The following is a 27,608-nucleotide window of genomic DNA, read 5'->3' as shown; positions in this document are numbered from 1 at the left end:
ATGAGAGGCTTAAATTTCTCCGGATTACATTTTTTAAGTGGTCCATACAATACAATGTGTTTCAGGATATTTCAAAAACTGACTGACCTGAACATAATACAGTATTTATTAGAGGAATAATTCACTGCAGCATATACTGTAGGTGTTCAGATCTTTCTTTAAGCATGAAATGATTGATGTCCAGTTTAGTTTATCAAACAAACCAGTCACAAGGAGCAGAGTATTTTAAAGCACAATCTTTATGTTGATTCAATAGAAGATGCCATATATGTCATACAAGTTTTCTAAAGCCAAGGCACATTATGTCACCATCAAATATGACATGTGCAACTAAAGGACATAAATGAATCAAAGCCCATATCATTGTTCTTTTTCACCTGCGTCTGTATTATTACTATATACACTGAGGTTCACTCAGAGCTTACAACATAGTGTGAGACGCAGGACAAAGGACTGAAGGCCAGTCCCATCTATCAGCTCTCTTCACCTTAATAAAGTTATTCAATTTCTCGATATAAAGCAGCCAGTCATTTCACCTTAATTATCAAAGGTTTTTAAACATGACAATGCCGACAGAAGATGTATCAGCATCTCAAGTCAAAGGGCACTGGACTCTGACAGCCCCAGGAATGAAAGAGGATGTGAAGAGGAGACGGAGTCCTTGGTAGTAACTTTTAGCTTTCCTCCCCCGATGATAACCCATCTATTTCATCATCATCGCCACCAATTGCCATCCAAAATGCTTTTGCCACCTGGAAAACATTAAGAATAAATACACAATATGTAAATTGTAATTACCTTCAAAAACCATCAGCTAATTTAAGTTTTTATTCTGCTATTGAAATGTTCTAAGACAAAATGTTCACTGAACAGAAGCTTTTATCTTGTGTCATAATTTAAAAAAGATGCAACAAGAAGCTTAAGAGATTCGGAACAAGAACAGGTTCTCTTATTGTATTATTATTCTCTTATCTTGACCGGGGTATATACAGATGCTTACCTTCTCTGCATGAACCTTTCTCTGTTCGTGAGGTAATGAGGAAGCTTTGTCTGCAAGTTGTAAAGCAGAGAAAACCAAAACATTATAAACAAGGCAGTCACAGACGGCAACATCCCGCCTGAAAGTAGAACCTGACTAGTACATAGCTTTGACCTTTCAGGGTAGGTCAAAGCTAGGCAGTGGCTTTGACCATATATCAAAGCTAGTGCATAGGCAGATCAAAGAACTAGCTTTGATCTATAGTCATTCTCACACTGGCATCCTCCCTCGTCATTCTTTGACCTTGACCTAGTTTTGTCAAGGTCAAGGTTAGGGTTATCACTTTTTCATCCCCTTTGACGTTCGAGTAATGTGCTTTTTGTGTCATCTTTTTATCTGCAACGGTTGCAAAGATATTTGGTGGACTAATGAACGCACGGATGGACGAACACACGTACACTGAAAATTACAATACATCACCGCTTTGAAGCGGGATGTAATAATAGCAGCTATACAAATATTTAGATTCTTCACAAACAATGAAAGATACATAAGCAGTGATGCACACTTCAAAAAGGGTCAATGGAGACAAAGTAGCGCATTTGCGCTTGATACCTTTCATTTCTTTTAATTTGGTGAAGAGACGTTCAAAGTTATCCACATCTGCATCTCCAGCTGTGAGATTAGCAAGTTCCTGAATATCCAAATCTGTCATTGCATCTGAGAAAATCAGCACAAGCATATGTTGATAACTTCACACATCATATCAATAATAAAACATAGTACTGTTATCAAGATATCCTTGTTTTTGATGAGCACAGTGAAAGAACAAATACTCATTTTATCAGAAATTGTTCACTTACCAATCAGTGCACCACCTTGAGAGTCTGTGTTGGTTGTAGTTTCTGTGTGGTTACCCTCCTCATTAACAAGTGGGTCCTCTGCTGGCAGGCTGGAAGACTGGAAGAAAAAAATAAAGAAGAAAATGAGCACAAAATAGATTACCTCCTCAGATTGGATTAATATAAATGAAAGAGGCTTGGCATGAAATACAAAAGCAATCATTATAAAGAATATGTTTACAGAAAATTGCCACTGACTGGAGGATCTTGACAGTTATGTGCATGTGGGTTGTTGTGTCTGGCAGCCACCAAACTACTCATCAGACCAAAGCCCTGATTGTGTCCTGTCCAACAGAGATGTCACATATAACACATACACAGAGATAAAAAGTCACAGAAATATGCAATATGTAATTACAATGGTGTCTTCTCACCATCTTTCATCTCAACAGAAGACCAGACATTGGCATTGAGAGCCTGGACAATTCTCTTCACCCCTGTGGATTCTGGAAAGTCATCTGATGAAGGCAAAAAAACGGAGTGGAAATTTTAAAAAAAATATGAGCAGCAAAAGCTACGATGTGTGTAGACTCCTATTTTCTAATGTCTGCAGACTCACCATCCTCATCTGGTAACTCCTGTGGATTGAGTTCCACCAGCTCAAAGGCATGAGCCAAACACCATTGTTGTGCTTCATGCCTGGTGACCCCTAGAATACATATTAAAATTTATATGTCATATAGTAGACATCAGTAGTGTACTCTAGTGCTTACTACTTTCCAATGAATGTAGAAACTAACCATTTTCACAGACTCTGTCACACACCAGAATGAGCACCTCTGGCGCAAGATCCTCAACCACTGATATCCAAGGATGGAGCTTTTCAAGACCATCCTTCTGCAAACACCATATATACATATTAATCCTTGGATGTGGATATAAAAGTTATAGTTTTCAATGCCTCACCTAGCCACCTACCACTGTACTGTCAAAATAAGCGATGAAAGCTTGCATGGCCTGTGCGATTTCTGATGACATCTGAAAAGTAGTGGGAACAATACATATCCTGACATCTGCGGTATAGTATTTGTTATTGATGGTCCATGGATACCAGGCAACCGATTCTTCTCTCTTGCTCGGATCAGGCAAAGTCTTCGAATTGAGGATTTCTAAGGAAAAACATACATTTGTTATAAACACCATAGACTGGTGCATATGGAGAAGGCCAGTGTAAGACCATAGATCAAAGCTAGTGCATCGGTAGATCAAACCACTAGCTTTGATCTACGGTCTTACTCACACTGGTTTCTTCCACACTGGCCTTTGCATTCCTCTTTCTATCTTATTTGACCTTGACTTAGTTTTGTCAAGGTCAAGGTCATGGTCATCATCTCATTTCCATCCCCTTTGCCGCCTGAGTGATGTGCTTTTTGTTTCACTTTCTATCTGCAACGGTTGCGAAGACATTTGGTGGATTCACTAACAGACGATCGGAAGAACGAACGGACAAACACACGAACACTGACAATCACAACATGTTTGAAGCGGGACGTAAAAACGTGTTACTGTAGCCTACCATCATGCAGACGCATCTATTTCGCTCTTATGCTAATAGTTAAGTCAGCCTGTTTTGCCGTTTAACAAACCCATGCGACATAGAAATAGTTACACTTACGTTTTATCAGCTCTTCTTCTTTGAACCCTCTGTCGCAGCTGGTGATGAGCACACAAGGAACAGCAGACTCTGTATTTTCCTCTGAGGCTGACATTTTTATAGAAGCTTCTCCAGCTGCTAGCTTAGCGTGACGTTAGCTTGCTTCGGTGACCTTTCAACTCTGAGCTTCTTCCGGGACATTGACTTCATTTTTTTTACTTTTTACTAAACTTACTCCCATTTTATAAGTTAGATATTTAAAACCCAGTTGATGTTTATATTCAACACGTTTCCTGAGGTGAGATGCTTTAATTAATGAAGCCTGAATTATGTCCTCAATTTACCTTTCAATCAAAGTGCCATAGCTAGCTAAACATGTAGTGCATATAATCGGTATTATGTTTAATTTATGTGTTAAATAAACATTAAAGAGAGGTATTAGTTAATAATTTTAACTTCAAATTGTGAATTAAGATAACCCATGGTTTACGAGGAAGAGGAAACTCATTTAGTACGTAGGGAAACACTGTTGCCATGGTTACGAGTACTGTTTGAAGGATTCTCTTCGACGACTCTTAGCTAACCTGTATGTGTTTTAGCAATATTACATAACGAACGACAAAATTATTTTTAGTACAGTAACTGGTTTGATAAAATGACATATATTTAAATTATATTATTATTATTATTATTATTATTATTATTATTATTATTATTATTATTATTATTATTATTATACTGAAATGTCTTACATGTGTAACAATAACGAGGACACACTGGGAGCTGTCTTAATTGAGGTAAGGTCTTTACAACATTTTACCCTAATTTTAGCTAATTTGATAATTATTAACAAGTTTCTTTGTGACAGAGCATGCCAGATAACGAGACAGTTTTGGAGATTAAGACCAGTAAATATTGCCGAAAAGGTTGGGTTTTTAAAAAAAGCAACAACAAACAAACAGCTTTGGACACTTATCTTGCCTTTAAAGCATATACACATAAAGTTTGATATTCTGTCGAAGGTTTAGGGGGGAAACACACGCATTACCAGAATGTAAAGGACGTTTGCTGGCGGCGCTGTGTGTATTCAACGACTTTACCATCGTCGCTTCTGGACAGACTCCGCAGACTTTGTTTCCTACATATTGCATTTAAAAACATTTATTCCCCGGTTAATGTATTGATTGGAGTGTTTAGGGCAGTTATCCATAGCATATAAATCACAGAACTGCATGTTCTAGGTTCGTGATGACCTCAGAGAACTCCGATCGAGTCTTAAAGGAATCACTATCAATGAGAAGGGAAAGACACTGGACATACAAGCCTTGGATACCGCCATCCTTAGGACAGAGAGAAGCATCAGGGTGAGTTTGCTTAAACGCAGAATAAGAACTAATCACAATAATATTTAATGTAGGGTGCATCAGAAAAACAGGGGAACAACTTCTATGTTCTTGAATTGTGAATAGAAACATGCAGAGGCTTATCTGAAAGCTGTGAATAAACAGCTTTTGGTTCTTCCCATCATTGAAGACTTTCCAAGAAGGACAGTGCAGATTCCCAAGTGGTAAGTAGGCAGTGTACATGCTTCCACAAAGTTTGCTGGACACACTTTCTTTCACATCATCAATATCAAAATGTAGAAAAAATTTTTTTGATTTGCGTAAATTGTGGGGACACATTCAATACAATACAGGAAACCTGCTCTGGAGATGATCCCAGTTGTTTGTGGAAAAAAAGAAAACTTTTCAGGGGCATCACCCGGACAAAAGGTAGTTTATTATTGTTCTTCAGAAATAAATGCTTTTTATTTACTGCATTTTGATATATGATACTATATGAGCTGTACTTAGGTAAGTCAGATCGACTGTATTGTTTTACACCTGTTAACAGGCAAAACAAACAAAGGTAAGCAGCACCTGTGATGAAATCAATACATATCTTTCTCATCTTTAATATTGCTTATTGTACTTTATATGGATCTAAAACTTAAACTTCTGAAAATATTTGTCTGCCCCATACAGCACAAGTCAGCACTGATCAAGCGTGTGTTGTGTAATCCTGCTCACCCCAACAACAGAGCCATTATGCACCACAAGTTTGGAATATCACTCCCTGATGTCCACAAGAGGAACACAAATGTCGTAAGAAATGCAGCTATAAATATACATTCATTATCTTCAGCCCTGAATGTCATGCCTATTTTCGAAGAAACCTAGGTAATAAGAGACATATGATTAAGTGTCATAAAAATACAGTGTGGTTTTTGAGCCGTCAATCTCTTGATAGGTATTGTACAATTTATTAATATTAAAAATCTTCTTTTCCTTTCGGCTTTTCCCCTCAGGGGTCGCCACAGCGAATCAGTTACCTCCATCTAAGCCTGTCTTCTGCATCCTCTTCTCTCACACCAACTACCTTCATGTCCTCCCTCATTACATCCATAAACCTCCTCTTTGGTCTTCCTTTAGGCCTCCGACCTGGCAGTTCAAAGCTCAGCATCCTTCTACCATTATATTCACTATCTTTCCTCTGGACATGTCCAAACCATCTCAGTCTGGCTTCTCTGACTTTATCTCCAAAACCTCTAACATGTGCTGTCCCTCTGATGTACTCATTCCTGATCCTATCCTTCCTGGTCACTCCCAGAGAGAACCTCAGCATTTTCATCTCTGCTACCTCTAGCTCTGTCTCCTGTCTTTTCCTCAGTGACACTGTCTCTAGACCAAACAACATCGCTGGTCTCATCACAGTTTTGTACACCTTTCCTTTCATTTTAGCTGAAACTCTTCTATCACACATCACACCTGACACTTTCCTCCACCCGTTCCATCCTGCCTGCTCACGCTTCTTCACCTCTTTTCCACACTCTCCATTGCTCTGGACTGTTGACCCTAAGCACTTAAAATTCTCCACCTTCTTGATCTCTTCTCCCTGTAACCTCACTTTTCCACTTGGGTCCCTCTCATTCACACACATGTACTATGTCTTACTGCAGCTAACCTTCATTCCTCTCCTTTCCAGGACAAAACCTCCACCTCTGTAGCTTCTCCTCCACCTGTTCCCTGCTCTCACTGCAGATCACAATGTCATCTGCAAACATCATAGTCCATGGAGATTCCTGTCTAACCTCATCTGTCAGCCTGTCCATCACCATAACGGACAAGAAGGGGCTCAGAGCTGATCCCTGATGCAGTCCCACCTCCACCTTGAACTCCTCTGTCACACCTACAGCACACCTCACCACTGTCTTACAGTCCTCATACATGTCCTGCACCACTCTAACATACTTCTCTGCCACTCCAGACTTCCTCATACAATACCACAGTTCCTCTCTGGGCACCCTGTCATAAGCTTTCTCCAGATCTACAAAAACACAATGCAGCTCCGTCTGACCTTCTCCATACTTCTCTATCAACATCCTCAAAGCAAATACTGCATCTGTAGTACTCTTTTTTGACATGAAACCATACTGCTGCTCACAAATTCTCACTTCTGCCCTTAGTCTAGCTTCCACTACTCTCTCCCATAACTTCATTGTATGGCTCATCAGCTTTATTCCTCTGTAGTTGCCACAACTCTGCACATCTCCCTTGTTATCAAAAATGGGCACCAGCACACTTCTCCATTCCTCAGGCATCTTCTCACTATCTAAGATCTTGTTGAACAACCCACTCAGAAACTCTACTGCCACTGCTCCTAGACACTTCCAAACCTCTACAGGTATATCATCAGGACTAACTGCTTTTCCACTCTCCATCCTCTTCAGTGCCCTCCTCACTTCATCCTGACTAATCTTTGCAACATCCTGGTCCACAACTGTCACCTCTTCTAGTCTTAGCTCTCTCTCATTTTCCACGTTCATCAACTCTTCAAAGTACTCTTTCCCTCTTCCCATCACACCACTGGCACCTGTCAATAGACTTCCATCCATATCCTTAATCACCCTACCCTGCTGCACGTCCTTCCCATCTCTGTCTCTCTGCCTTGCCAAACGGTATAGATCAGTCTCTCCCTCCTTACTATCCAACCTAGCATACAAGTCATCATAAGCTTCTTGTTTGGCCTTTGCTACCTCTACCTTCACCTTACGCTGCATCTCCCTGTACTCCTGTCTACTCTCCTCACTCCTCTCAGTGTCCCAATTCTTCTTAGCTAACCTCTTTCTCTGTATACACTCCTGTACCTCCTCATTCCACCACCAAGTCTCCTTATCTACTTTCCTTCCAGATGACACACCAAGTACTCTCCTACCTGTCTCCCTGATCACAGTAGCTGTAATTGTCCAGTCATCTGGAAGCACCTCCTGGCCACCCAGAGCCTGTCTTAACGCCTTCCTGAAAGTCATGCGACACTCTTCCTTTTTCAGCTTCCACCATTTCGTCTTCTGCTCTGCCTTTGCTCTCTTCATCTTCCTCACCACCAGAATCATCCTGCACACCACCATCCTATGCTGTTTGGCTACACTCTCGCCTACCACTACTTTGCAGTCACTGATCTCCTTCAGGTTACACCGTCTACACAAGATGTAGTCTACCTGTGTGCTACTACCTCCACTCTTATAGGTCACCCTATGTTCCTGCCTCTTCTGGAAGAAAGTATTCACTATAGCCATTTCTGTCCTTTTTGCAAAGTCAACTACCATCTGTCCTTCTGCGTTCCTCTCCTGGATTTAATATTACTATTAAAATACGATTTGAAATTTAAGATTTGAAATTATAAAATTTCAAATTTTAAAAACAGCAGTTTTTCTTTTTTAATGTATTCTGTACATCAAGTTGGTTTAAAGTAAACACCATGAACGTAATAATACTATTTCAATCTGGCCTGTCCTGGTTCTTTTCAAGCTCTTTGTGCAGCTGATCTGAAATGTGCAATATACTTTATAACTTTAGTTTGCTGTCATACAGACTGGTCTGCAGTCATGAAATAAATGACAGTTAATTCAATTTTGGCTTTGTAAAACTGAAAACCCAAGAGATCTTGTGGAAATTGTGCTACAGTACATCTGGGATTTTGGCTTTCTTAAGAATTTGTCATGACCCTTCATCAGTCTTCCCCCTGGAAAAGACTATAATCAACTATAACAATAAACTATAAACAGAATAATATGTCTTCCACTTATTCACTTCATGCAGTGAGAAATTGATTCCTTTGTCTCGAGTCTTTGTTGATATTAATTATAGTGTACAGCACATACCTCGGGAAAGATTTGATTAGGAAGCATTACAAGCCTTTCTGCTACAACTAAGATGAATTGGATATCATTGATCCATTCGCTGATACTCACGCCCTTAATTCTCAGAGCAGACACTTTATGCTGGAGTGAAGAGTGATGGTACAGGTCTGCATTAATAGATGCGTCAAGTCTCATGCTCAGAGAGACAGTGACATAAAGGTCACATAGCTTAGTGATGACAGCCAACACTTATCACAGGAAACAAATTAATCTTTGCAAAGGTCGACATTAGTTTTAGAAATACTTTATACACTTTCTTTCCCAATATGTTTTTGGAAATCTAAACCTGACATGAGAAATAGCAGCCAAGCCTGTCACTCTGATATAGGAGAGATGGAAGTACTGGCTGCAAAAAGCAGAAAGCAGCAGATTGCAGCACATCAGCATTCTTGTAAAGAAACAGGCGCCTGATTGCTGTGCTATGGGCTACTGGTTTACAGCTGTCTGAGGACAGAAGTGGCTACCTGGTCCAGCATGCCAATAAGACAGCCGTAGCTTCCCCAACTGCTAACCACTGGCTCCCTGCCTGCTGTCTCCTCCTGCAACTCAGGCCAGTTCTTCTCCGCTCCGTACTCCTGCCAGGGAATGGGACTTTGCATTTAAGAAATTTTAATAATAGTGCCACCTTTTCCCAACTCCATCTGAAACAGATGTGTGCCTTTAAGGGGAGAATCTCCCAGCATGTGGCCCCTACCTGTGCTCTGTCAGACAATTCATTGGTCTGAAGAGAACGAAGGAGAGGACATTAGGTGACAAGTTTGGAAGATCAGCAGCACAAACTTTGTGTTCATTGAGTAAAATATTTGAATCTATGTATATTAAACACTGCAGATAGGAACAAAAGTAATTATTTCAAGACTATCTGTCATTAATTGTTGCAAATGCTTGTATGACAGTTTACTGTGGACAACAATTTTTAGAGTCTGGACCACTAAATACTAGATCAAGATCTGGCAGCATTGCTTTGGTTTTCTTGGATGTACAATCTTTGGTCAAATAAACATGCTTTGTTTAGGTAAAGCATAACAGAATAATCACTGGCCCTGCGGTGAGTCTTCAGACATTTGAACCAAAGAGCCTCCATTATCCTCCAGTGCCTGACAAGGGGACAGGGACAGGTAAACAGACGTTTCGCCAATTTGTGTTTTTAATCTCCTTTATAATCTCACAGTTACTTTTATTTTCATCAGTACTGGATACGAGTTTGGTTTGCATGTCCATCAAAAACAAAGCTACCCTTCACCCCACAGAGGATTCCAGTTCTTCAAAGATAAGTCAGTGCTTCCTCAGAAACATCCACAAGATTCTCCAGATTCTATATCCCAGAATTTAAAATGTTACATTTTGAATCGACCAGTCATTTTAATTATTGTTGTTGTTATTATTATTATATTATTATTATATTATAAACATCTGGCCTATCATTAATGGGACTGTAAGACAAGTTATATTACAAGTATATTTATGCCAAAAAACAACAACAACAACCCACATGGCCATATTGTAGAACAATTTTATCTATCTTTTCAGGGAACATGTATTGTACTTTAAAAAGTGCTAAATGCAATAGGTTTTTTCCACATCTTGCATTTTTTTAACTGATCTTTCAAACTAAACTTTTCATATATGAACAGTACATGTCAATAACTATTTTTATTTCCTTATCTGTAAATATAAGTATTTTAATGTGCTTCTAATGGGGAAAAAATGTTGTAGTATTGCTGACTTATGCAAGGAGTCTCTAATGGTTAGAGGTTATAAAAGATGTCCTGCCAGAGAAATAGCTGATTACAAAAGTCCCTTCACTCCGGTGACCTAGTATTTAGTGAGGACTTATTGCTACAACAGTTGTAATTATGTATTTAATTTTCAGTTTTGTCTCTTGTTATTTCTGTCACTGATTTAATTATTTTGTAATTGTGGTGTGGGCTAGTGCCAGTTGATTTGGCAGCGATGATTGTGCTGCCACTTATTAATTGCTGATAGAGTATATCTGAGCCTGTCTGTTTGTTACTTTGGGCCTGATAGGCACAAAGCCCAGGTGTCACAAGCAGCTGAAAAAGAAGCTGAAATGGGAAACAGAACCTGAATCCATCTGCGAAAGAATAGACAGAGAATGCACCCCCCTCTGGACAACCAAGACGCCTCCTCCCTCCACAACGTCTAAGAGCAGAGACCACTGGGGCATAATTCAAAGTACCAATGGTCTCATTCCTGAAAGCCCCCAGGTGAGACTCCAGTAGTAGCCTTAAATATAAGTTAAATTACTATAGAAATATAATGCTATCAGAAACAATATTTCATTTACCATAACTGTATGGTAGTTTAGATTTCTCTTTTCCCCTTGTGTTCTGTAGACTCTACCTGTGCCACTTCCTGTAATGATCAGTAAATATCCCTTCACAATCAGAAAAGGATGGATCAACCCAACAGCAACAGATTTCTGCCACTTCAAGCAGAGCTTCAGCTGGTGCTGGAGCAATGTGCTAGATACTCTGGAAGCCCTGGAAAAGCTGCTCAGGGACTTTGCTGTGCCCATAGCCAAAGTAACTGGGGAGCGGCTTGTGGAGTTTGCCCTATCTTGGGATGGTGGTTACAAAAAGGCTCCTTCAGTGACTAGCCTCATCTCAGTGCTTGAAAATCAGGACGAGGTACTGGGTCTGGTAAAACACCCAGGACAGCGCTTTAAAGGGGAGGGAGGCATTGAGGCAGCTGCCATCCACATCCAGTCCTGCTGCAGGCGCTACTTAGCCCGGTCAGCCTACCTGCGCCACTACAGGCTCAAGTGGGCGGCAAAGACCATCGCTGTCTCATGGTTGATGCACACTCAGATGCGACATGTCAGGGAGGCCCTGCAGGCCCGCCGGTCCAGACAACTAGAGAATCACCGCAGCAGAGCCCAGGTGAATCTCTCATATCCAACTGGTGCTTTTCTTTTTCCGTCTGTCTTACCTAATATCACTGCCATGTTTTAGGTGATTGTCTGCTCCTTCCCAGTTTCTCCAAATTAGATTTAGTTTTTCTTCCAAATTATGAAGCATCCTAAATTTATATGTGCAATATGCTTTACATGTGACTTATTAAATTATCTGCATAATGCTGTAATATGGCTTTCTACCAGTGTGTTCTGAGGTTGAGCTGTAATCCCTCACTAAAAAATCAAAACAAGTGCATTTTTTAAAAATATTGTTTCGATGATGAAAAAATATGATGCTTTATGTTAGATTTTTATACAATATAGTTGTTTTTTTTAAACCAAAAATATCAGTCAATATCTATTTTAGCATCATTTTTTCAGATGTTTTGAGTCTCTGAGTAATGTTGCAAAAGAAATTAAATGAAACAATGCTACGTAACGTATATTTCAAAAGGAAATATATATATGCCATTTGAGTTTAAAGAACAGAACACCAGTAGAGAGTGAGGCGGAAAAGAGCAACAGCCAGAATTAAGATGCACACAGCACATCGAAGGAGTCAGATGACAGAGACAAAAAGGAGAGCGGGGAAGAGAGAAGATTAGAACAAATTAAAACTGCAGCTTGGTAGTGAAAAGAGACAAACGGACAAATTGTGATTGTGGAGGCTGGAGATCAAGGGCAAAAATAAGGTCAATTAAATTACATGCAGTAGATAAATATGCCTTTAAATGCCATAAATATCAATTACCTATTTAAATTAAACGTATCATAACAATTTCATATTAGGTTTAAATTTATGTACATATTTACGCACACACACACACACACACACACACACACACACACACACACACACACACACACACACACACACTATATGTTTTTAATAATTGGTTGGTGTCATGTCTTTTCTGTCATTAGATTTGAGCGTCTTCAGACGCACTGACACAATATAATTAGTGTCTACGAGTTCATTTAGTTTTAACATTGCTGTGTGTGTATACATACATTAAATGTATGTTCTCACTCTTTAAACATTCATACCCTGTTAATTAAGCCTGCTAATCTTCCCCTGGCAGAAGCATCATGTACCTTGCTGATTGAATTAATTGTAAGAAGATGTTTGTAAAGTAAACGCTTGATTTAATTAAGGTGGTATTTTATGCTTGGTTTGCTTCTGTTAGCCCAGAGAGATATTGCCTTGATGTGTTTTAGCTATGCAGAGAGGTGATGATTTGTGTGTGTGTGTGTGTGTGTGTGTGTGTGTGTGTGTGTGTGTGTGTGTGTGTGTGTGTGTGTGTGTGTGTGTGTGTGTGTGTGTGTGTGTGTGTGTGTGTCTGCGCGCGTGTACACTCAAGCATTCTCCTCTCTGATCACTCACTTTTCTCCATCCACAGCATCTGGCAGCCAACTGGAAACACATCCAGTCCTCCAAGAGGACCATTATCCACATCCCTTCATTAGGTAGCTCTCAGTGCCCGCTGCACACACACATCTGATCGAGCAGCAGTCATCGCCTGTCTCACCACACTACTGCCCCAGTCTGTGGCCCGGGTGGAGGCACTCTGTCTCGTTCAAATGACTCTCTGCAGGAAAGCACTCACAGGATGATGGCAGTCCCCATGCCAGGGAACTGAACAATTTACTCTCAATCGCCATTTAATTTGCAGATTAAGCAAATGAAAAGCCATTATGTTGAATATTTGCAAGAGACACAAAGGTTTTATTTTATTGCTGTGACAAAAAACACTTAGAAGAGGAAGAAGGTGTTTTTCCACCAGACACAGAGTGCAGGCTGTGATCGGTTGTTGTTCCAGTTTTACCATGGTGCTCACATTTAGACTGTAATCAGGCATGTGCATTGTAAATCATTGAGCGATTGTCTAAAATTATTAAGCCTAATTACTAGCAGATGGAATGCTTTATTTGCACTTGGGGTGGCTACAGAGAGTGCTGTGAGAGCAAGGATAATTAGAAAGTTGAACCCCATTGTTGTTAATTAGCATGAATCCAATCATATAATTACCTTGATTCTGTTGAGGATTCTCTCTCAGGCAGAAATCCAGATAGACATTGAGTGAAACCCTGGAGGTACCGCTGGATGTAGCACAGTGGTGGCTGGACATGGTACAACAGGACACCCAGCATACAACAGACATTACACCTGCTAATTATTTATCCAGATTATCATCAGATTGAACCGTTCTGTGATTAGATTTATCTACCCCACCCCTAAGTCCAGTGCCGTGCACATCTAAGGGTAGTTGTACAGCATTACAGATTTCGAACAAAGCCATTTAGTAATGATATGAATCTCTCTTTGAAAGTGTTTAGTAATTATTTGCTTTTATTTTAACAGGATACTCTCAGAGCCAAAGATTGAATTTGAGGGGATTTGAGATCCTACAGAACATCCAGATAAGCAGACTGTGTGATATTAAAGGTCTGAGCTTTTCACGGCCCCACAGCCATTCAAACACATCAGCTTTCTCTGTATGCTTTATTGTCAGGATGTCATTTGTGAAGACCTTTTTGTAAATTTTTAGATAAAAATGTGGAAGTGATCTACGTATGTCCACAGCATCTGGGGGAAGACATTTTACATTATTACACCAGCCTCCTGAAGTGTGATGAAGCAACTGACAGGCGCTTTGTCATACTCACACCTGAGGCTGTGGATTATTTCCCGGTAACTAAACGACACATTAATGTTTAGTAAATACATGTTAACTTTAAATACAAAAAAATTCTACGGGGTCATAGAATTTACTGTAGAGAAATGGATTCCTCTGCTCTGTTCTTTAGACCTTTTACACAGCTGTTGTTCATAAATTCTCCTCTAGAGGGCACTAGAGGAGACCGCTAACCTATAGTTCTAGACTTTTGAGAGCAGCATGCTGTCTGTTATATTATTTTTCATTGTCTTTTGGAATTAACATCTGTGTGATTTCAAAGTAAATACACTAAAGCTATAGTCAACTATACTTAATTACAATACATTTAATGGTTTCTAGCTGGTGTTCAGTAAATTACAAAACTCAGTATTTTTTGCTTTAATTTCCTGCAGCACCATCACATATTCCGAATTATATTATCTGCCTGAATACAATAAATCCAAGGCTATGTTATTTTAGCCATTTTACATCCAGTTATTCTTTCCCTCTTTTTTCATTCTTCTACACCAGATTAAATCTGCAACATGACATGGTTCTTCATTTGTTTCTATTGATTTTCCTGCTGTTTTGTTTTTAAACTGTGCCAGACGTGTTGCTGAGATGAATCACTGCTACCCATGGCTGGCAGCACATTCTGCCAGTGACAGAAGGGATAATTCCATGTGGATCAAATAAATACAGATGTGAAGTAATTAGTTATATTCCCAAGGAGCTCATTGTGAACACACGTTAAAAATGTGAATGATAGGAGAGGTCTCCCACAGACAGTTTTTATCAATTCAACCTAACCAAAAAGAGAGTAGGTTCAATCCCAGCTGGCTTTTGAAAAAATAGGTCTTTTGTGTGTACACAGTACTAAATCAGGTCAAGGAGCAAACTTTAGAAGTGCTCGTTCTGGTAGTAACCCCTTTCTCTCTTGTCTTTTAGACCCACAACATGTGCCTGTCCACTCTGCTCAAGTATAGTCCACACACTCTGAAGCGCATTGGGAACCTGATCCAGGGGAAGCAGGCTTATATAGTAGGTGGAGTGGCTCATGTGGATGACTTGGCAGTGGCTGATGAGCTTGGAGTGCCAGTTCTGGCTCCAGAGCCAGCTATTGCTCAGCTCTACAGCACCAAGTCTGGAGGGAGGAGGATCTTCATCGGGGCAGAGGTGGATGTACCTCCTGGTCAAGGAGACATATACTCAATAAACCAGGTAAGGAATTAAATGATCACGTACACTCCACTACTGCATGCGGTCTGTCATCATGGAGCTACAATAAACACATTTTCACTGCTTTAGCTTCATGAAGCACTGGCTGAGCTCATGACTCAGAACATGCACGTGCAGCGCTGGCTGTTCAAGATGGACTCTGAGCATGGTGGCCGTGGGACAGCGTACTGTGACATCTGCCATCTTAGCTGCTATAACTGGGCCCTACAGGAATACCATCATTATGGTCCTGAGCTATGGAAGGCCAAATGGATTCAGGTAAAGATATGTTTTAGAGAATTACAGCATTCCCTCACAATCATAAACCAAAGCACCACTTCTTAAAAGCACATTTTATACACAGACTTTTATAGAATTTGTTTAAATTTGAGCTTTGTGTTTTTAATTTGTTTTAGTTTTTTATAATTTCCCACACAACTTGTTGCTAAATTGATATTTTTACTGTTATGACTTGTTTTTATGGCCCCCTACAAAGCACTGGTTTTAGAAAAGCGCATTACAAATAAAGTTTATTGCTGTTATTATTACACTCATCCCAATGAGGAAGGGGCCATTTAAAGTTATCATGGTAACAACTCGATAGTTAAAAGATAATATTACAGGAACTGCTAGATATTAAAATGGAGATTATGTTCCTTTTTAAGAAGAGACAGCTCAAAGGAGGGTTAGATTCACTTCTGTCATGAAACAAAAGCATGGGGTCATGGTGGGGTCAGAGAGAGAGATACCATTATTTTGCCCAGAGCAGGGTGGCTTAATGTAACACTCACCATACTGGTCCCTATAGTACAGTATTTTGAGTATTGTCTCAGAGCCACACAATATTAAATCAACAGATAAAATATCTGTCCATAAACACAACCATTATTTATTCTCTAGGGCTCACACACCAACTAGTGTCAGTGTGTTGAAGACTGAAATCCTTTCCATATAATATCTGGCAGTGAAAACTAAGTCACGACAAATACATTCAGATAACAAAAAATTTTGCTCAGAATGTCTACATTTTAAAAAAAATTTAAAAATCAATATCACCCAGATTAATTCCTAATTTAATGTGTAATCAAAGTATTTTGTCTTTAATTCTCACTGCTGTAATTTTTTTTTAATGTTTTGCCAATGTCTGGATTGAACACATATTCATGGGTCTGAGTTATTTGCAAAGATGACATCTTAGTTCATACAGGCTTAAAAATGTGAATTTGCAGTTATTCTCAACAAAATAATTTTACATTTTAATTTTATTCCTACAGTATTTAGAAACAAAGTGTACTTAAACATTGGTAAAGCATTTATTTAGTGGAGATTAAATTTTTTCATAGCTTCTGAGCTCAAGGCTCTTATTTGTCATATACTTACAAAGTAGCCTTTGATTTTCTGTCATCTGTTAATTACCGTATTTTGCCATTTAACTGGGAGCTTTGTGTAAACTAATTACTGGCTAATGATCGTGGGCTTGAAGCACAACGATCTTACTTTTTATTCCAGTGGAAGGAACAGCACTCATCTCCAGCGTCTTGTGGCTCACTCTGTTTTGTTCCTATTAGCTTGTTCTTTGATTCATAGAGTATCTGCGGAGCGGCGCTGTAATTGTTGTGGCATTGGTGCTGTTAATTATGGCAGAGAATGGCTGAGCCGCAGCCAAGGTCCATAATGGTGACTGAGGCAGCGTAGAAAAGTAAATGGGAGTTTGTTTCACCAGCTGGGGTCCCATGGAGAGGGAAGAGTGCCGAGGCCCCCAATGCAGGCCGACAGCCTCGGGGATTCTGGGCCATATGGACGCAACACTTAAACTGGCCTTTATTCTACACCTTGCTCTTTTAATCAAAGCAAAGCCAACATCCTGTGCTCCTCCTTGCTCGACATTTTGTGCAGACATTGTTTTCCTCCAAACTATATAAGACCCCAATATGTATTACATCGTCCTTCTGCTGTTGTATATTGAAGAGCTCAATTTGGTTGCATATGGTGAAAGATTACAGAACCATGTTGTTGATTAGATAGAAACATATGAATATTTTATATCAGCATATCTCATCACTTTCCTCTCCTCACAGCAGAAACTGTGGACGGATGCTGAAACACAGTGGCATATTTTGAGATACAACATGCTTTGCTGAATAGAAGTAGCCTTAATTGCAATAGCAGCGACAGCCAGTGAGCAGGATATATCTACGTATATAGATACATTTATATATGTATATATTCACAATGCTGCATATTTGCAATCCTTTAAACGATAGATGTTTAAAGCTATGGTTATTAAAATAGTTGCAATTCAATTATTAATGAAGCACAGATTATTAAATGAAGCACTTGAATATTAATTAATAATTTAACAGTTCTTCACCAATGCTATTATGTACCAAAAAATAACAAATGAATGATAATTGAGGTAGATATTATACATATCTGTTTCAAAATTTACTTGAATGTCTCACATCTTTCATAAGTTTTAGTGGAGAGGAGGTTAGAGAGCATCCCTGGCTTAAGTTTCCTTGAATGTGTGCATTTTTTTTTTTTTAATTATTGCTTGTTCTAAAAGGCTCAGCATGAAGAAGCCTGACTCACAAGAATGCCATGTGGTCTTTCAGAATAAAACCAACAATGAGAGCCCTTCTGGCTATGTAAAAGCGACCCTAAAAGGGCACACACAACATGAAGGAGGAGGGATCGCTTCAGTGCTATAGAAGCTTCTACGGAGGTCTAGGAGATAGTCTGTTTGTCTAAATATTGTGAGGCCCATAGCCTTCAGCAGAATGTTTCAGTCTGCACAAAGCCCCAAGGCATCTTTTAGCATTTACATAGAGAGAGGTTAAAGACATGTAGATCTGCACCCATGCAATGCCCCAAGGGGGCCACACACACACACTTAAGCGCTCACACAGCTTGCATATGGGTCATTAGGCACAAGAGGGTAAAAATTACTACTAATAGCTTCAACAGATGGAGTATTTCTTTTTGTCACGCTGTGTACAAACAGATCTTGAGCAACACCTTATTTAGGTTATGTTTGTCAATGGAATGGGTCATTTGATAATCACTACCACTGAAGAGGTACGGGCACATTTTATACAGATGCTTTCTGTCTAACTATTGTGCACTCTGTGATTGCATGGAAGAGTTTAAACATCTACTCTTATGTTCCGCCTTAAGATCATTAACCTGAGTTACCTTAATAAGATGCTAAAACATTTTCTGTGGTTTGGGTTCCATTTGTTTTGTGTTTCCTCCGACTGTTGTGGCGGTCATAAGTGTGTTATGTGGAATCAGACGAAATTTGACTCTCTTTTAATGTTAAATAGAAATATGGATGGGAATAATGCAAAAACTAGTTAATAATTTACTTAATATTACACATAAAATCATCAGTTGGAGGAGAGGAGGTTGAAGTTTTTTAAGGACGGCAGTACAGTAAGTTAACATTCGTACAAAGTGCGTGACTAATTACATTATGCCCTGTATTCTGAAGGCTCGCTTCATGTCTATGAATGGAGAGAATAGCAATCAAACAGACAGGGGAACATTTGTTTTATTTATGACCAGATCGCTTGGCTTTATGTGGACACCAAGCAAAGCTGGAATCCTATCACAGGATACTGTACGCAGTTTAAGTCCAAATAATTTATTGCAAAATACCTCTCTTTCTTTTCTCCCTTGCCTGCTGTTTCTGTGAACTGCATAGGCAAAGTCCTGGGGTGAGCTTGCTCTTCCGTTGAAAATGACAACCGTTCCTTTACTCTTTTTGCCGCACCATTGTGTGCTTTATGGCTTGTATAGGGGGAATCACTGTGTAGCATTTGACCTCGCCTCTTACAGTACTTGACTATGATGATGGCTGTTACATGACTGGAATGTCAACAGCATAATCTCCAGTCCTATCTCCAGTGAAGCCAGACAGCACATACTCAAAACAAAGTAAAGCTCTGAATAGAACGATGAAAGAAAAAAGACATAACATGCCATTCTGTCAGCTTCCAGACATTTTTCACATAATTTAATGTGCATTAGCAAATTAAATTCCTTTCTTATGCTCAGGTCATAACAGATACTCTAGTATTTAAAAGATAGCTCAGCACTGGGATTCTGCATGCAGTCTATATAAATATTGAATTAAAGTGTTATTATTCAGTTTACATAGAATAAATTTACAGCAAAAGGTAAAGCAGGGTTCTTTTTTTAACTTTAACTATATTGCAAAATTGTTTGACAAAATGGTTCATGAGTTGCCAAACTGTTTAAGAGACACCTAAAACACAACTTAAAATTAACAGCGTAATTAACTGGTGAAACCATTATGGCATTTCCTAGTTACAGAAACAAGAGTGATATCGATCCCAGCCCAGCCCTGATTGATCCCTGGATAGATGGGGTTAGCTTAGGCATTTGTCAGCTGCTCAGTGGAGAGAGTTGTTATTGAGGGCAGGTGCTGTCCCTGTGGCTGTGAGTTAAAGCCATTAGACTCCTGAGGTCCTCTGATAATAGGCTGTCACTCACAGACAGACCCTCCCACCGCATCCATCAGACACTCACACAGAAATTGAATCAGTCACCACAGGTCTCAAGGATAACAAGCAGTCACTGGAGTCACCAGGATAACACAAGGGTGTTTCCAATAATGTCATGGATACCTAAAAAGCTTTGACAATGACATATAAGACAGTATCCAGGACATACATACACAACGTCCTCAGCTCTTTTATCTGCTGATTTTAAGTACTTGCCTAATGTATGCACCTCAACTTTCCTTCAGGAGCCCGTGCTGCTCAGATATTTTGATGAGATCCCAGAGTGGCTTACCCATAATGCCCGGCCTGCTAAAACCTCCTGCTATCCCAACTGGGCCTGCTTCCTCAAGACCTTCCTCAGGCAAGGTCAGTTACCCATTGCCAAACACTGAACTACTATTCATCTGCAGTAAGGCCATGTAGAAAATGCTAATGCTCATTTCATATGTTCACCAATTTTCCTCAACTGAACGTTTACAAATTGAATAATTTTCCTGAAAACTTGTTAGTTGTTAAGAAGCTGCTAGGAAACATTCATATTCTTTTTAAGTGGCTACATTTTTATGTGATACGTGCTGGATTTCTAGGCGGTGTTGTAGAGGCCTACCCCCCTTCAGACAGCATCACCTGTCTGACTGTAGATCTGCTGCTGGAGCCTGGGGGTCAAGTGACCATGTTGTCTTGTGGAGACCAGCTTCAGGACTCCTGTCAGCTGAAAGCTTTAGGATCCACTGTCCCTCAGACATCCGTCAACCCAGAGAACTTGCTCTCTATCTGCATGCGGGTGGGCGAGGCCTGTCTGCAGCGCCTCATTGTGGGTTATATCTCTGTGGACCTGGCTACCTTTCTGAACCACAATACCATGGAGCAGAAGGTGAGACACAGTTATGCTTTCAAGACAATTAGAGTCTGTTACATCGGGTGGTGTCAAAGCTTTCTATTTCACCATATCGGTGAAAGAGATCAATTTTTCAGCTTCTCAGGGATCCATATGAGCACGTAGGTGCCTCCCCTACTGCTCCCCTGGGATTTGGAAAGCAGGCAGGGCAAACTGTGGATGCAGGAACCAATTGTGTCACAAGGCCATCTAATAAAGTGCCAGGTTTTATTGTGTTGATACACTGATCCCACCATTTAAGGCTCGCCCTTTGACCCTACAATGGCGAGAAACTCAGAGGGTCCTATCTTTCAGACAATAGGTCATTCTAAAGTGATTTGGCAGCTTCATGGGGATGTCCTGTCAGTGTTTAACCCCAAGCTGGTTACCTGCAATGCTTTGCTGAGAATGTTCTTGTTGTTACAGCAGGGAGTCATCAAAGCTTCTTTTCATTTGTCAGGATTAAGTTTTGTTAAAAGTGTCATGATTTATGATATTGGAAATGGACTGGTTTATGACGATTTAACCTCTGCTCCTAACATGTGGCAGAACTGACTGCGTATTGATCCGGTTCTGTAAAATGAAATGGTTTGTTTATAATGTGGTTTATAAAATACTAAATAGTGGAGAAGACATTAAAGCTATTTTACAGTTAGAAGAAATGGTGTGAAAAAGCACATGGATTTCTCTCTTTTTTCCCATTAAGGATACACCAGATAGCAATAAATGAGGTGAAACAAAGCTTTATTTATTTTTGCATTCATAATGGATGGTCAGGAGAAGAGAAGGCTTTGACGTGAGGTGAGGGTGTGATTGCCACTAGAGGGTAGTATCTTATGGATTAGATTTTAAACTTGAGCTAGCCCACATACATAATTTCTACCTTAAAATGTTGAATTTCATGTTTAGATTTTATTCTATTTGCATTTAGATGAATTCTATTCTCACACGTTAGTATTCTTGGTTCCTTTAAAATACCCGCTACGGCTGATAAAGCGGTTCAGAAGATGAATGAATGTTGTCTTTACCTGAATTTTACTGCATTATGTTCCCTCTATGATAAAAAAAATTGATGTTTATTATTTATTATTATTCATATTGTGTCAAACAAGATAATTTTAGTAACACTAAAATGGAACTTTTTTGTTACATTCATCACAGTGAAGAAAGCTGCTCTATTTCATGTTTTTAAGAGTGATGCAACAGCAGCCTTTGAATTAATTTTCTGTTGCAATGTTGACTCAAAACTGAATGGGATTCACTGACAGCATAATTAAGAACAGACTATAAACAGCATGTGCTTCAATAGAGGCAGGAACATTAAAGGCAGATTCCTAACCATCTCCCCACACACACGCTCAGACAGAGGAGAGCCACATGGGCAAACCTGTCTGGATTTAAACATCAATTTAGATTCAAACCTGTTGCTAAAAGCTGCCTACTTTATTTGATGGCAAGAAGTGGGTCACATATGTTTGCCCTTGCAGTCTTTCCTCACATTGTAGAGCGGTGGGGCCCCAGCTGCAGCATCAGGGGCTTTAATGAAAATGCAAGGCAATAGAAAACAGGTACAATCCAGGCTTACATTTCCTATGGCTTTGTTAAGAGCGACAATGAGACATCAGAGAATGATTTTTAGTGAGTATGGTGAATGGAGGGGTGGAGTTTGTCCATCACCCAGACCCATGTACTAACCTGATGTATAGAGAGTGATCCATTCAGCCGCAGCCGCTGTTCCTCTGACAGTAAAGGTGACTAAGTCTGGGACTAACTGCAGATCTGTGGCTGAACATCAGTGAACGTGATTTGCAAACTGAGCAAAATAAAATGTTTTTGTGTTAATTGTTTATTAAAATTCATCCCAAATACTATTGAAATTATGACATTCACTCAAGTAATTACAAATCATAAATGAATAATGTTTATTTTAATAATTGGGAAGGTCTTCCACATCACTAACTACAACGTGTTGTCTAATTAGAAATCAGATCACATTTTTGTCACTATCAAAAAATTTATTTAAATTTTTTTTTTAAAGGAATACGGATGGGCAGGCGTAAAAAAGACATTTCTTGAGCCTGGAAAATTTGATTTCAACTCTTTTCTGGCATTTTATTGCAAAAATCTGAAAACGTATTTGAACTAGAAATAAAATACGACCTGTAAGAAATGTGTTGGTGGAGATGAAGTGCTCAGGTTACAACAACTACGGGGTTCAGACTGGCAGCGATTTGCATTCACTGGCAGCAGCGTTTACTTTGACAAATAGGAACAGTAAAAAGAGGCAGCCGACTGCCACTTAGTTATTAACAACTCCTTCACTGGTGATTTATTTGCCACTTTTGAAGAGAGGGCGACGCTATTAGGTTATTATTGGGAAATTAGCCCTGTTTAAACAGGAGGCTGTGACCATACCTGACCTCTTAATATACTTATAATGATGCCATTTAACATACATATCTAAACTTCGTTTCTCATCAGACCTGAGCTAAATAAACTCCCCTCAGGCAGACTGAATCCAAACATGCTAGAAGAATCCACTTTGTGCATGTGTAAGTCTACGACTGAAAGAGTTAAATCAGTCTCACACATTTAACCAATCCTTTCTTTTTCCCTGCTTCTCAACATGGATAACACATTAAGGATTAAAAGGTATTCACCTTTCTCTTTATATATACCATATCCCTGTGGGAGAAATACTTTGATGTTTTATTTCTGTGATTAAGTTAGAATGATTAGAATGATAAGTTTGCACAGTCTGAATTGTCTGTCATACACTGTGTTCATGATGTCTTGCTCACAGGTGTGGGCTGTTGATCTGGACCTCTCATACAGTGACCAGCTGGCCATGACTCAGATGCTTCTGATGATCACAGGAGGAACACTGAATTTCCATACAGGCTGTTTAGAAGTGCCAATCCAAATCAGAAAGAAATGCTGTGAACACCAGATTGCAGCCAAAGTACATTTTTTATTCATTTTTTCTCATCTTTTTTAAATGTGAGAAAATCAGTTCTACTTTTACTTCTTTTATGTTCTCCTTTCCTTCTTAAACAACAAAGAAACTTAAACTCTAAATGTAACTGAGACTTCAGAGAATATGTCTACACTACAGTAATCACTAAGATAGATCAATGCTTAGTTCTTCATTTTGGTTAAATACAACTAAATACTGTAATTACGCAGTGAGCTCAATTGGTGTTTAGGTGCTGAATTCATTATCATTTTGATAGATGAGCCTAAATAATCAACACATTAATAATTCATATCATTTTCATTATGCATGAGTATGCATGCTTGAATACCTCATCAACCTGGTGCCAGGCCTTAAACAATACAGTTCCTTTATTAGCAGTATGCCTGAGTTTACGCTTGTTAATCCGCGACTTGTATTATTTTATCAAACATTCATTTAGTCAGTGGCCTGGTGCTTCAGTACAGCAGTTGAGCTACTGCAGTGGTTAATGGCTTTAGCAGTGGCCATCATTAGCGGGCTGCATATTACAAACACAATTAAATCCCTGTTGGACACTTTTATTGTTGTGTGAGGTTCCTGTGTTTGACAACTACAAACACAAACCCATCACAGCGAGTTATAGGCTATCTCCTGAGCTCACAGGGGCTTAGTCCTCCTCTTTGTGTCTTCCAAAGGCGACAAAAAGCAGGAGCACTTTCATCCAGTTGAGCCCTGCCATCTTTAACTAATCAACCTCTCTAGTGTTACTTACGACACTCACACTCTCAGCAGAGCTCTGTTATATCTATTGTCTGTTGAAGCGTTGTGTTTGAAAATGAAAGCAAAAAAAAAAGATTCCTTCCTAAAACTGTAGTTTGTTTGACATAAAACTGAGCTCATCTTGTTTGTGGCTTATCTTCTCAACATTAATTGTTCCTCCTTACAGTTAAATAAGAAATGCCCAACAGTTTACCAAATGTGCCCCACACGCATCAGGTCTCCTGTACTAATCACACATGCTCCCCAAACCCAACGGTGACCCTAAGGATATGTGTGTGGAGTTCAGCCATATCTAGCTGAGCTTGAGCTCCATATACATATACAGTCTTACTTTTGTTCAGTTTTAGATTAATAGAAAGACTAATTTAATCATTCATACCCTTGATTTTTCATTTTTTCTTGCCCTTTTCCAGCCTCCTGTGATCAACTGTTATGCAGTGATTGGGAGCCGTTTGTTTCACTCCAATCTTTCCATGTTATATCATAGTGTATTTTTTAAGATGTGCAACGCTTATGGCTTAAGATATAGCATGAAGGTAAGACTCAAAATTTATCATCATGGTTTTTTTTTCTTACTGTGAGATGCTTACAGTATTATTGCATGTGGGAGAAACAGTCCTATGTCACCTTTCATTCTCCATTGGAAGCAGCAAAAAATCTTATTACTTCCCTCAAATGACATCACTTTACTCAGCACTGCTTAGAGCTGAAGACTTCAAAATGGATTAGGAAATAAATATTGAGACCTTTGTTTCCCACAGCTCATCTCTGTGTTGTTGTGTCTCCACTACATAGCACATCTCAGACCAACTTCATTCACTTTCTATGATCAAAAACTGAGGCTTGCATGCTGTCCCTGGTTCTTTGTTCAGTCAACATTTCAATAAAGCAGAGCTGAGACTAAATTACTTCGCAGACCACTGATTGGTCAGAGAGAAGTATTACAAGAATCATCACTTGTGCGTCTCAGATATCCAATACACAACATACAAAGTACAACTAACAAAGATAACAAAAATTGTCAGCCTTCAACATTGTTTCATGGTCAACAGATGTTTCTCAGTGAAAGGCTTTCAAACATTAAGTTTGTTCTCCAGTTGTTAAACATACACATTCCTGTCATTGCAAATTTACCAAGGGTTGCTTTGGCAGTCATCTATATATTCCACCCACAAACAAATCTAAGAGATGTACCTGGCACCAAAACTGTGTTAATTCCAGTGGACGGTCCATGCAGTGGACAAACGTGACGTGAGTGCTCTTATATCCTCTATGATCATGGAGAATATCTTTCACCTGTTTGTTTGTGATTTTTAAATTTCAGAGGAAACAAGGCACAGCTTTTGCTCTGTACGACCTCACTGAGCGATGCAGTGTTGGAATGATGTAAGTGTTAATGAACACGTCAACTTCATAGACACACTGCGTCAACATGAAGGGGTCGCTACCAGGAGAAAGACTTCTTAGTATACTTTAGTTGCTTTGCCTCTCTGTGTTGAATAGACAATCAAATGGAAAAAAAACAAAAAAACAGTCAGGAGTAGGTCGTTGAACAATCGCTCCAAACTGAGAGTGAAGTCAATTCTTCTGAAGGATTAAGATGCCGCCTCCAGCTTTGTTAATGTCATTATAAACTTGAGCAGAGGGATATTTAGCATATTTATCTCTGAAATCCTTTAGCTTAGACAGCTGCAATAGTTAAATTGAGCTGTGCTCTTCCCCTTAAAGACCAAAGAAGTTGTCAACAGAAAGTTTCATTTAAGCACTGCCGTCAGATGAACTGTGTGATTGTTTCTTAGTTGGCAACATGGGGAACATTAGTAAACATGTTTGTTCGGGTTGTCATTAATAGAACAGTCTCCAGGGATCTCCAAGGAGCTCTTGTGACCTTTGCTCAGAATCTGACCATCATTCATCAGGAAATATCAGCCTCTAAAATGCAAGGAGAAACCAATTTTAAGGTACCGTGTTAATGACTTAACGATCTCTCCTCATCTATATAATGAAACCTGCATATTCAGTGCAACCCCTGTCTGGTGGAATGCTTTTACTGAATGGTTAGTATTTTAATTTAACTTCTTTTGCTTGTTTTTCTTTGGAGGAGCTGATCAAGGACATAAAGGCTGTACTGAAGATGACTGCTCAGAACAAGCGACTGGTGGAGAATAACTCAGCTGCTTAGACACCTGTTCTGCTGATAAACAGCTTTACTCTGGAACTTATGTCTTTGTCAGTTTTGATGTCAGGTTGTTCTGTGATTTCATGAGCCCTGGGGATGAATTAATGTTGATCACAGATATCCAAATATGTTCCTATAAACATTATGAGAATTCTCAGCCTTTATAATCGATGGTTTTGACATCTGTTTTAATTAATCACATATAATGTAATGTTGGAAAATAACACCTCCTGCAGACAGATAGTTAATTGTCTGCTCAAAAGCAGGGCTTCACTCTTCAGTCTATTAACTATAACTAATACAGTCACAGACTGCAACATCCCGCGACACCCCTGAATTCAAAATTTTACCCTGACAATGTAGCCATAGCGCGATTTCAAATAATGACATAGTGTGAACAGACATGTATAGTGAGATATTTTTAATTTTATCCAGCATAAATTTCACATATTTCTACAAGTGCGTCCATATGAAAGGCCAGGCTGTGGGTGTACTGCTGTCCATGGTGCTGATCCATCACTGACCTCTGTAGAAACCAGCTTCAAGTGGCCATCAAAGAAACTACAGTTTCTGCCACTTCAGAGTTGACTTCATATTTATATTAACAAATAATAATGGTTGCCATGTTGTCCTGAGTCCAACAAAAACGTTCATTACCTAAAACATGTTCTAGCTTTTTAGTTAGGCTTTGTGTCCATGCTTTTAATCAAGCAATCAAGATCCTTCAAAACGTATTGAATGATTTTCAGTGAAGCCTTGTGGAAATGGTGGCCCCTGGGAT

General features: G+C 39.3%; 2 protein-coding genes across 9 annotated transcripts; one reads left to right on the top strand and one right to left on the bottom strand.

Moving 5' to 3' along the window:
• Positions 1 to 228: 228 nt before the first annotated feature.
• On the bottom strand, positions 229 to 3,710 carry aagab (alpha and gamma adaptin binding protein). Its single transcript, XM_068313871.1, has 10 exons — positions 3,497 to 3,710; positions 2,800 to 2,990; positions 2,622 to 2,718; positions 2,441 to 2,530; positions 2,256 to 2,339; positions 2,080 to 2,165; positions 1,843 to 1,939; positions 1,595 to 1,699; positions 1,001 to 1,050; positions 229 to 752 (listed from the first exon to the last, which is right to left on the bottom strand). Exons 1-10 carry the CDS (start codon positions 3,588 to 3,590, stop codon positions 675 to 677), a joined length of 972 nt encoding a protein of 323 aa, XP_068169972.1. The 5' UTR covers positions 3,591 to 3,710; the 3' UTR covers positions 229 to 674.
• On the top strand, positions 3,596 to 26,973 carry iqch (IQ motif containing H). Of its 8 annotated transcripts, none has more exons than XM_068313867.1 (21): positions 3,596 to 3,773; positions 4,717 to 4,839; positions 4,945 to 5,042; positions 5,172 to 5,247; positions 5,500 to 5,619; positions 9,730 to 9,832; positions 9,905 to 9,988; positions 10,743 to 10,942; positions 11,072 to 11,617; positions 13,032 to 13,098; positions 13,994 to 14,077; positions 14,181 to 14,323; positions 15,237 to 15,509; positions 15,597 to 15,785; positions 20,281 to 20,401; positions 20,677 to 20,909; positions 23,716 to 23,874; positions 25,062 to 25,184; positions 25,973 to 26,034; positions 26,501 to 26,609; positions 26,750 to 26,973. In XM_068313867.1, exons 1-21 carry the CDS (start codon positions 3,747 to 3,749, stop codon positions 26,828 to 26,830), a joined length of 3,021 nt encoding a protein of 1,006 aa, XP_068169968.1. In that variant the 5' UTR covers positions 3,596 to 3,746; the 3' UTR covers positions 26,831 to 26,973. The 8 variants fall into 8 exon arrangements, 6 of the variants coding, with proteins under 6 accessions (XP_068169968.1, XP_068169967.1, XP_068169966.1 ...); XM_068313866.1 differs by having other exon boundaries at positions 20,623 to 20,909; positions 26,753 to 26,973; XM_068313865.1 differs by having other exon boundaries at positions 20,623 to 20,909.
• Positions 26,974 to 27,608: the final 635 nt, after the last annotated feature.

Source organism: Antennarius striatus, chromosome 4 (assembly GCF_040054535.1).
Source record: "Antennarius striatus isolate MH-2024 chromosome 4, ASM4005453v1, whole genome shotgun sequence".
NCBI lineage: Eukaryota > Metazoa > Chordata > Actinopteri > Lophiiformes > Antennariidae > Antennarius > Antennarius striatus.
Note: the sequence above shows the minus strand (reverse complement) of the source record. Positions and strands in the feature narration are given on the sequence as shown.

Coding starts and splice junctions, on each gene's coding strand:
- iqch (XM_068313865.1), top strand. CDS start 3,747: ATGTTTATATTCAACACGTTTCCTGAG. Junction 14,324..15,236: donor AGGCTGTGGATTATTTCCCG/GTAACTAAACGA, acceptor CTTGTCTTTTAG/ACCCACAACATGTGCCTGTC. Junction 20,910..23,715: donor ACAATACCATGGAGCAGAAG/GTGAGACACAGT, acceptor TCTTGCTCACAG/GTGTGGGCTGTTGATCTGGA.
- aagab (XM_068313871.1), bottom strand. CDS start 3,590: ATGTCAGCCTCAGAGGAAAATACAGAGTCTGCTGTTCCTTGTGTGCTC. Junction 2,719..2,799: donor CTTATTTTGACAGTACAGTG/GTAGGTGGCTAG, acceptor TGGTGTTTGCAG/AAGGATGGTCTTGAAAAGCT. Junction 1,700..1,842: donor TCAAGGTGGTGCACTGATTG/GTAAGTGAACAA, acceptor TGATTTTCTCAG/ATGCAATGACAGATTTGGAT.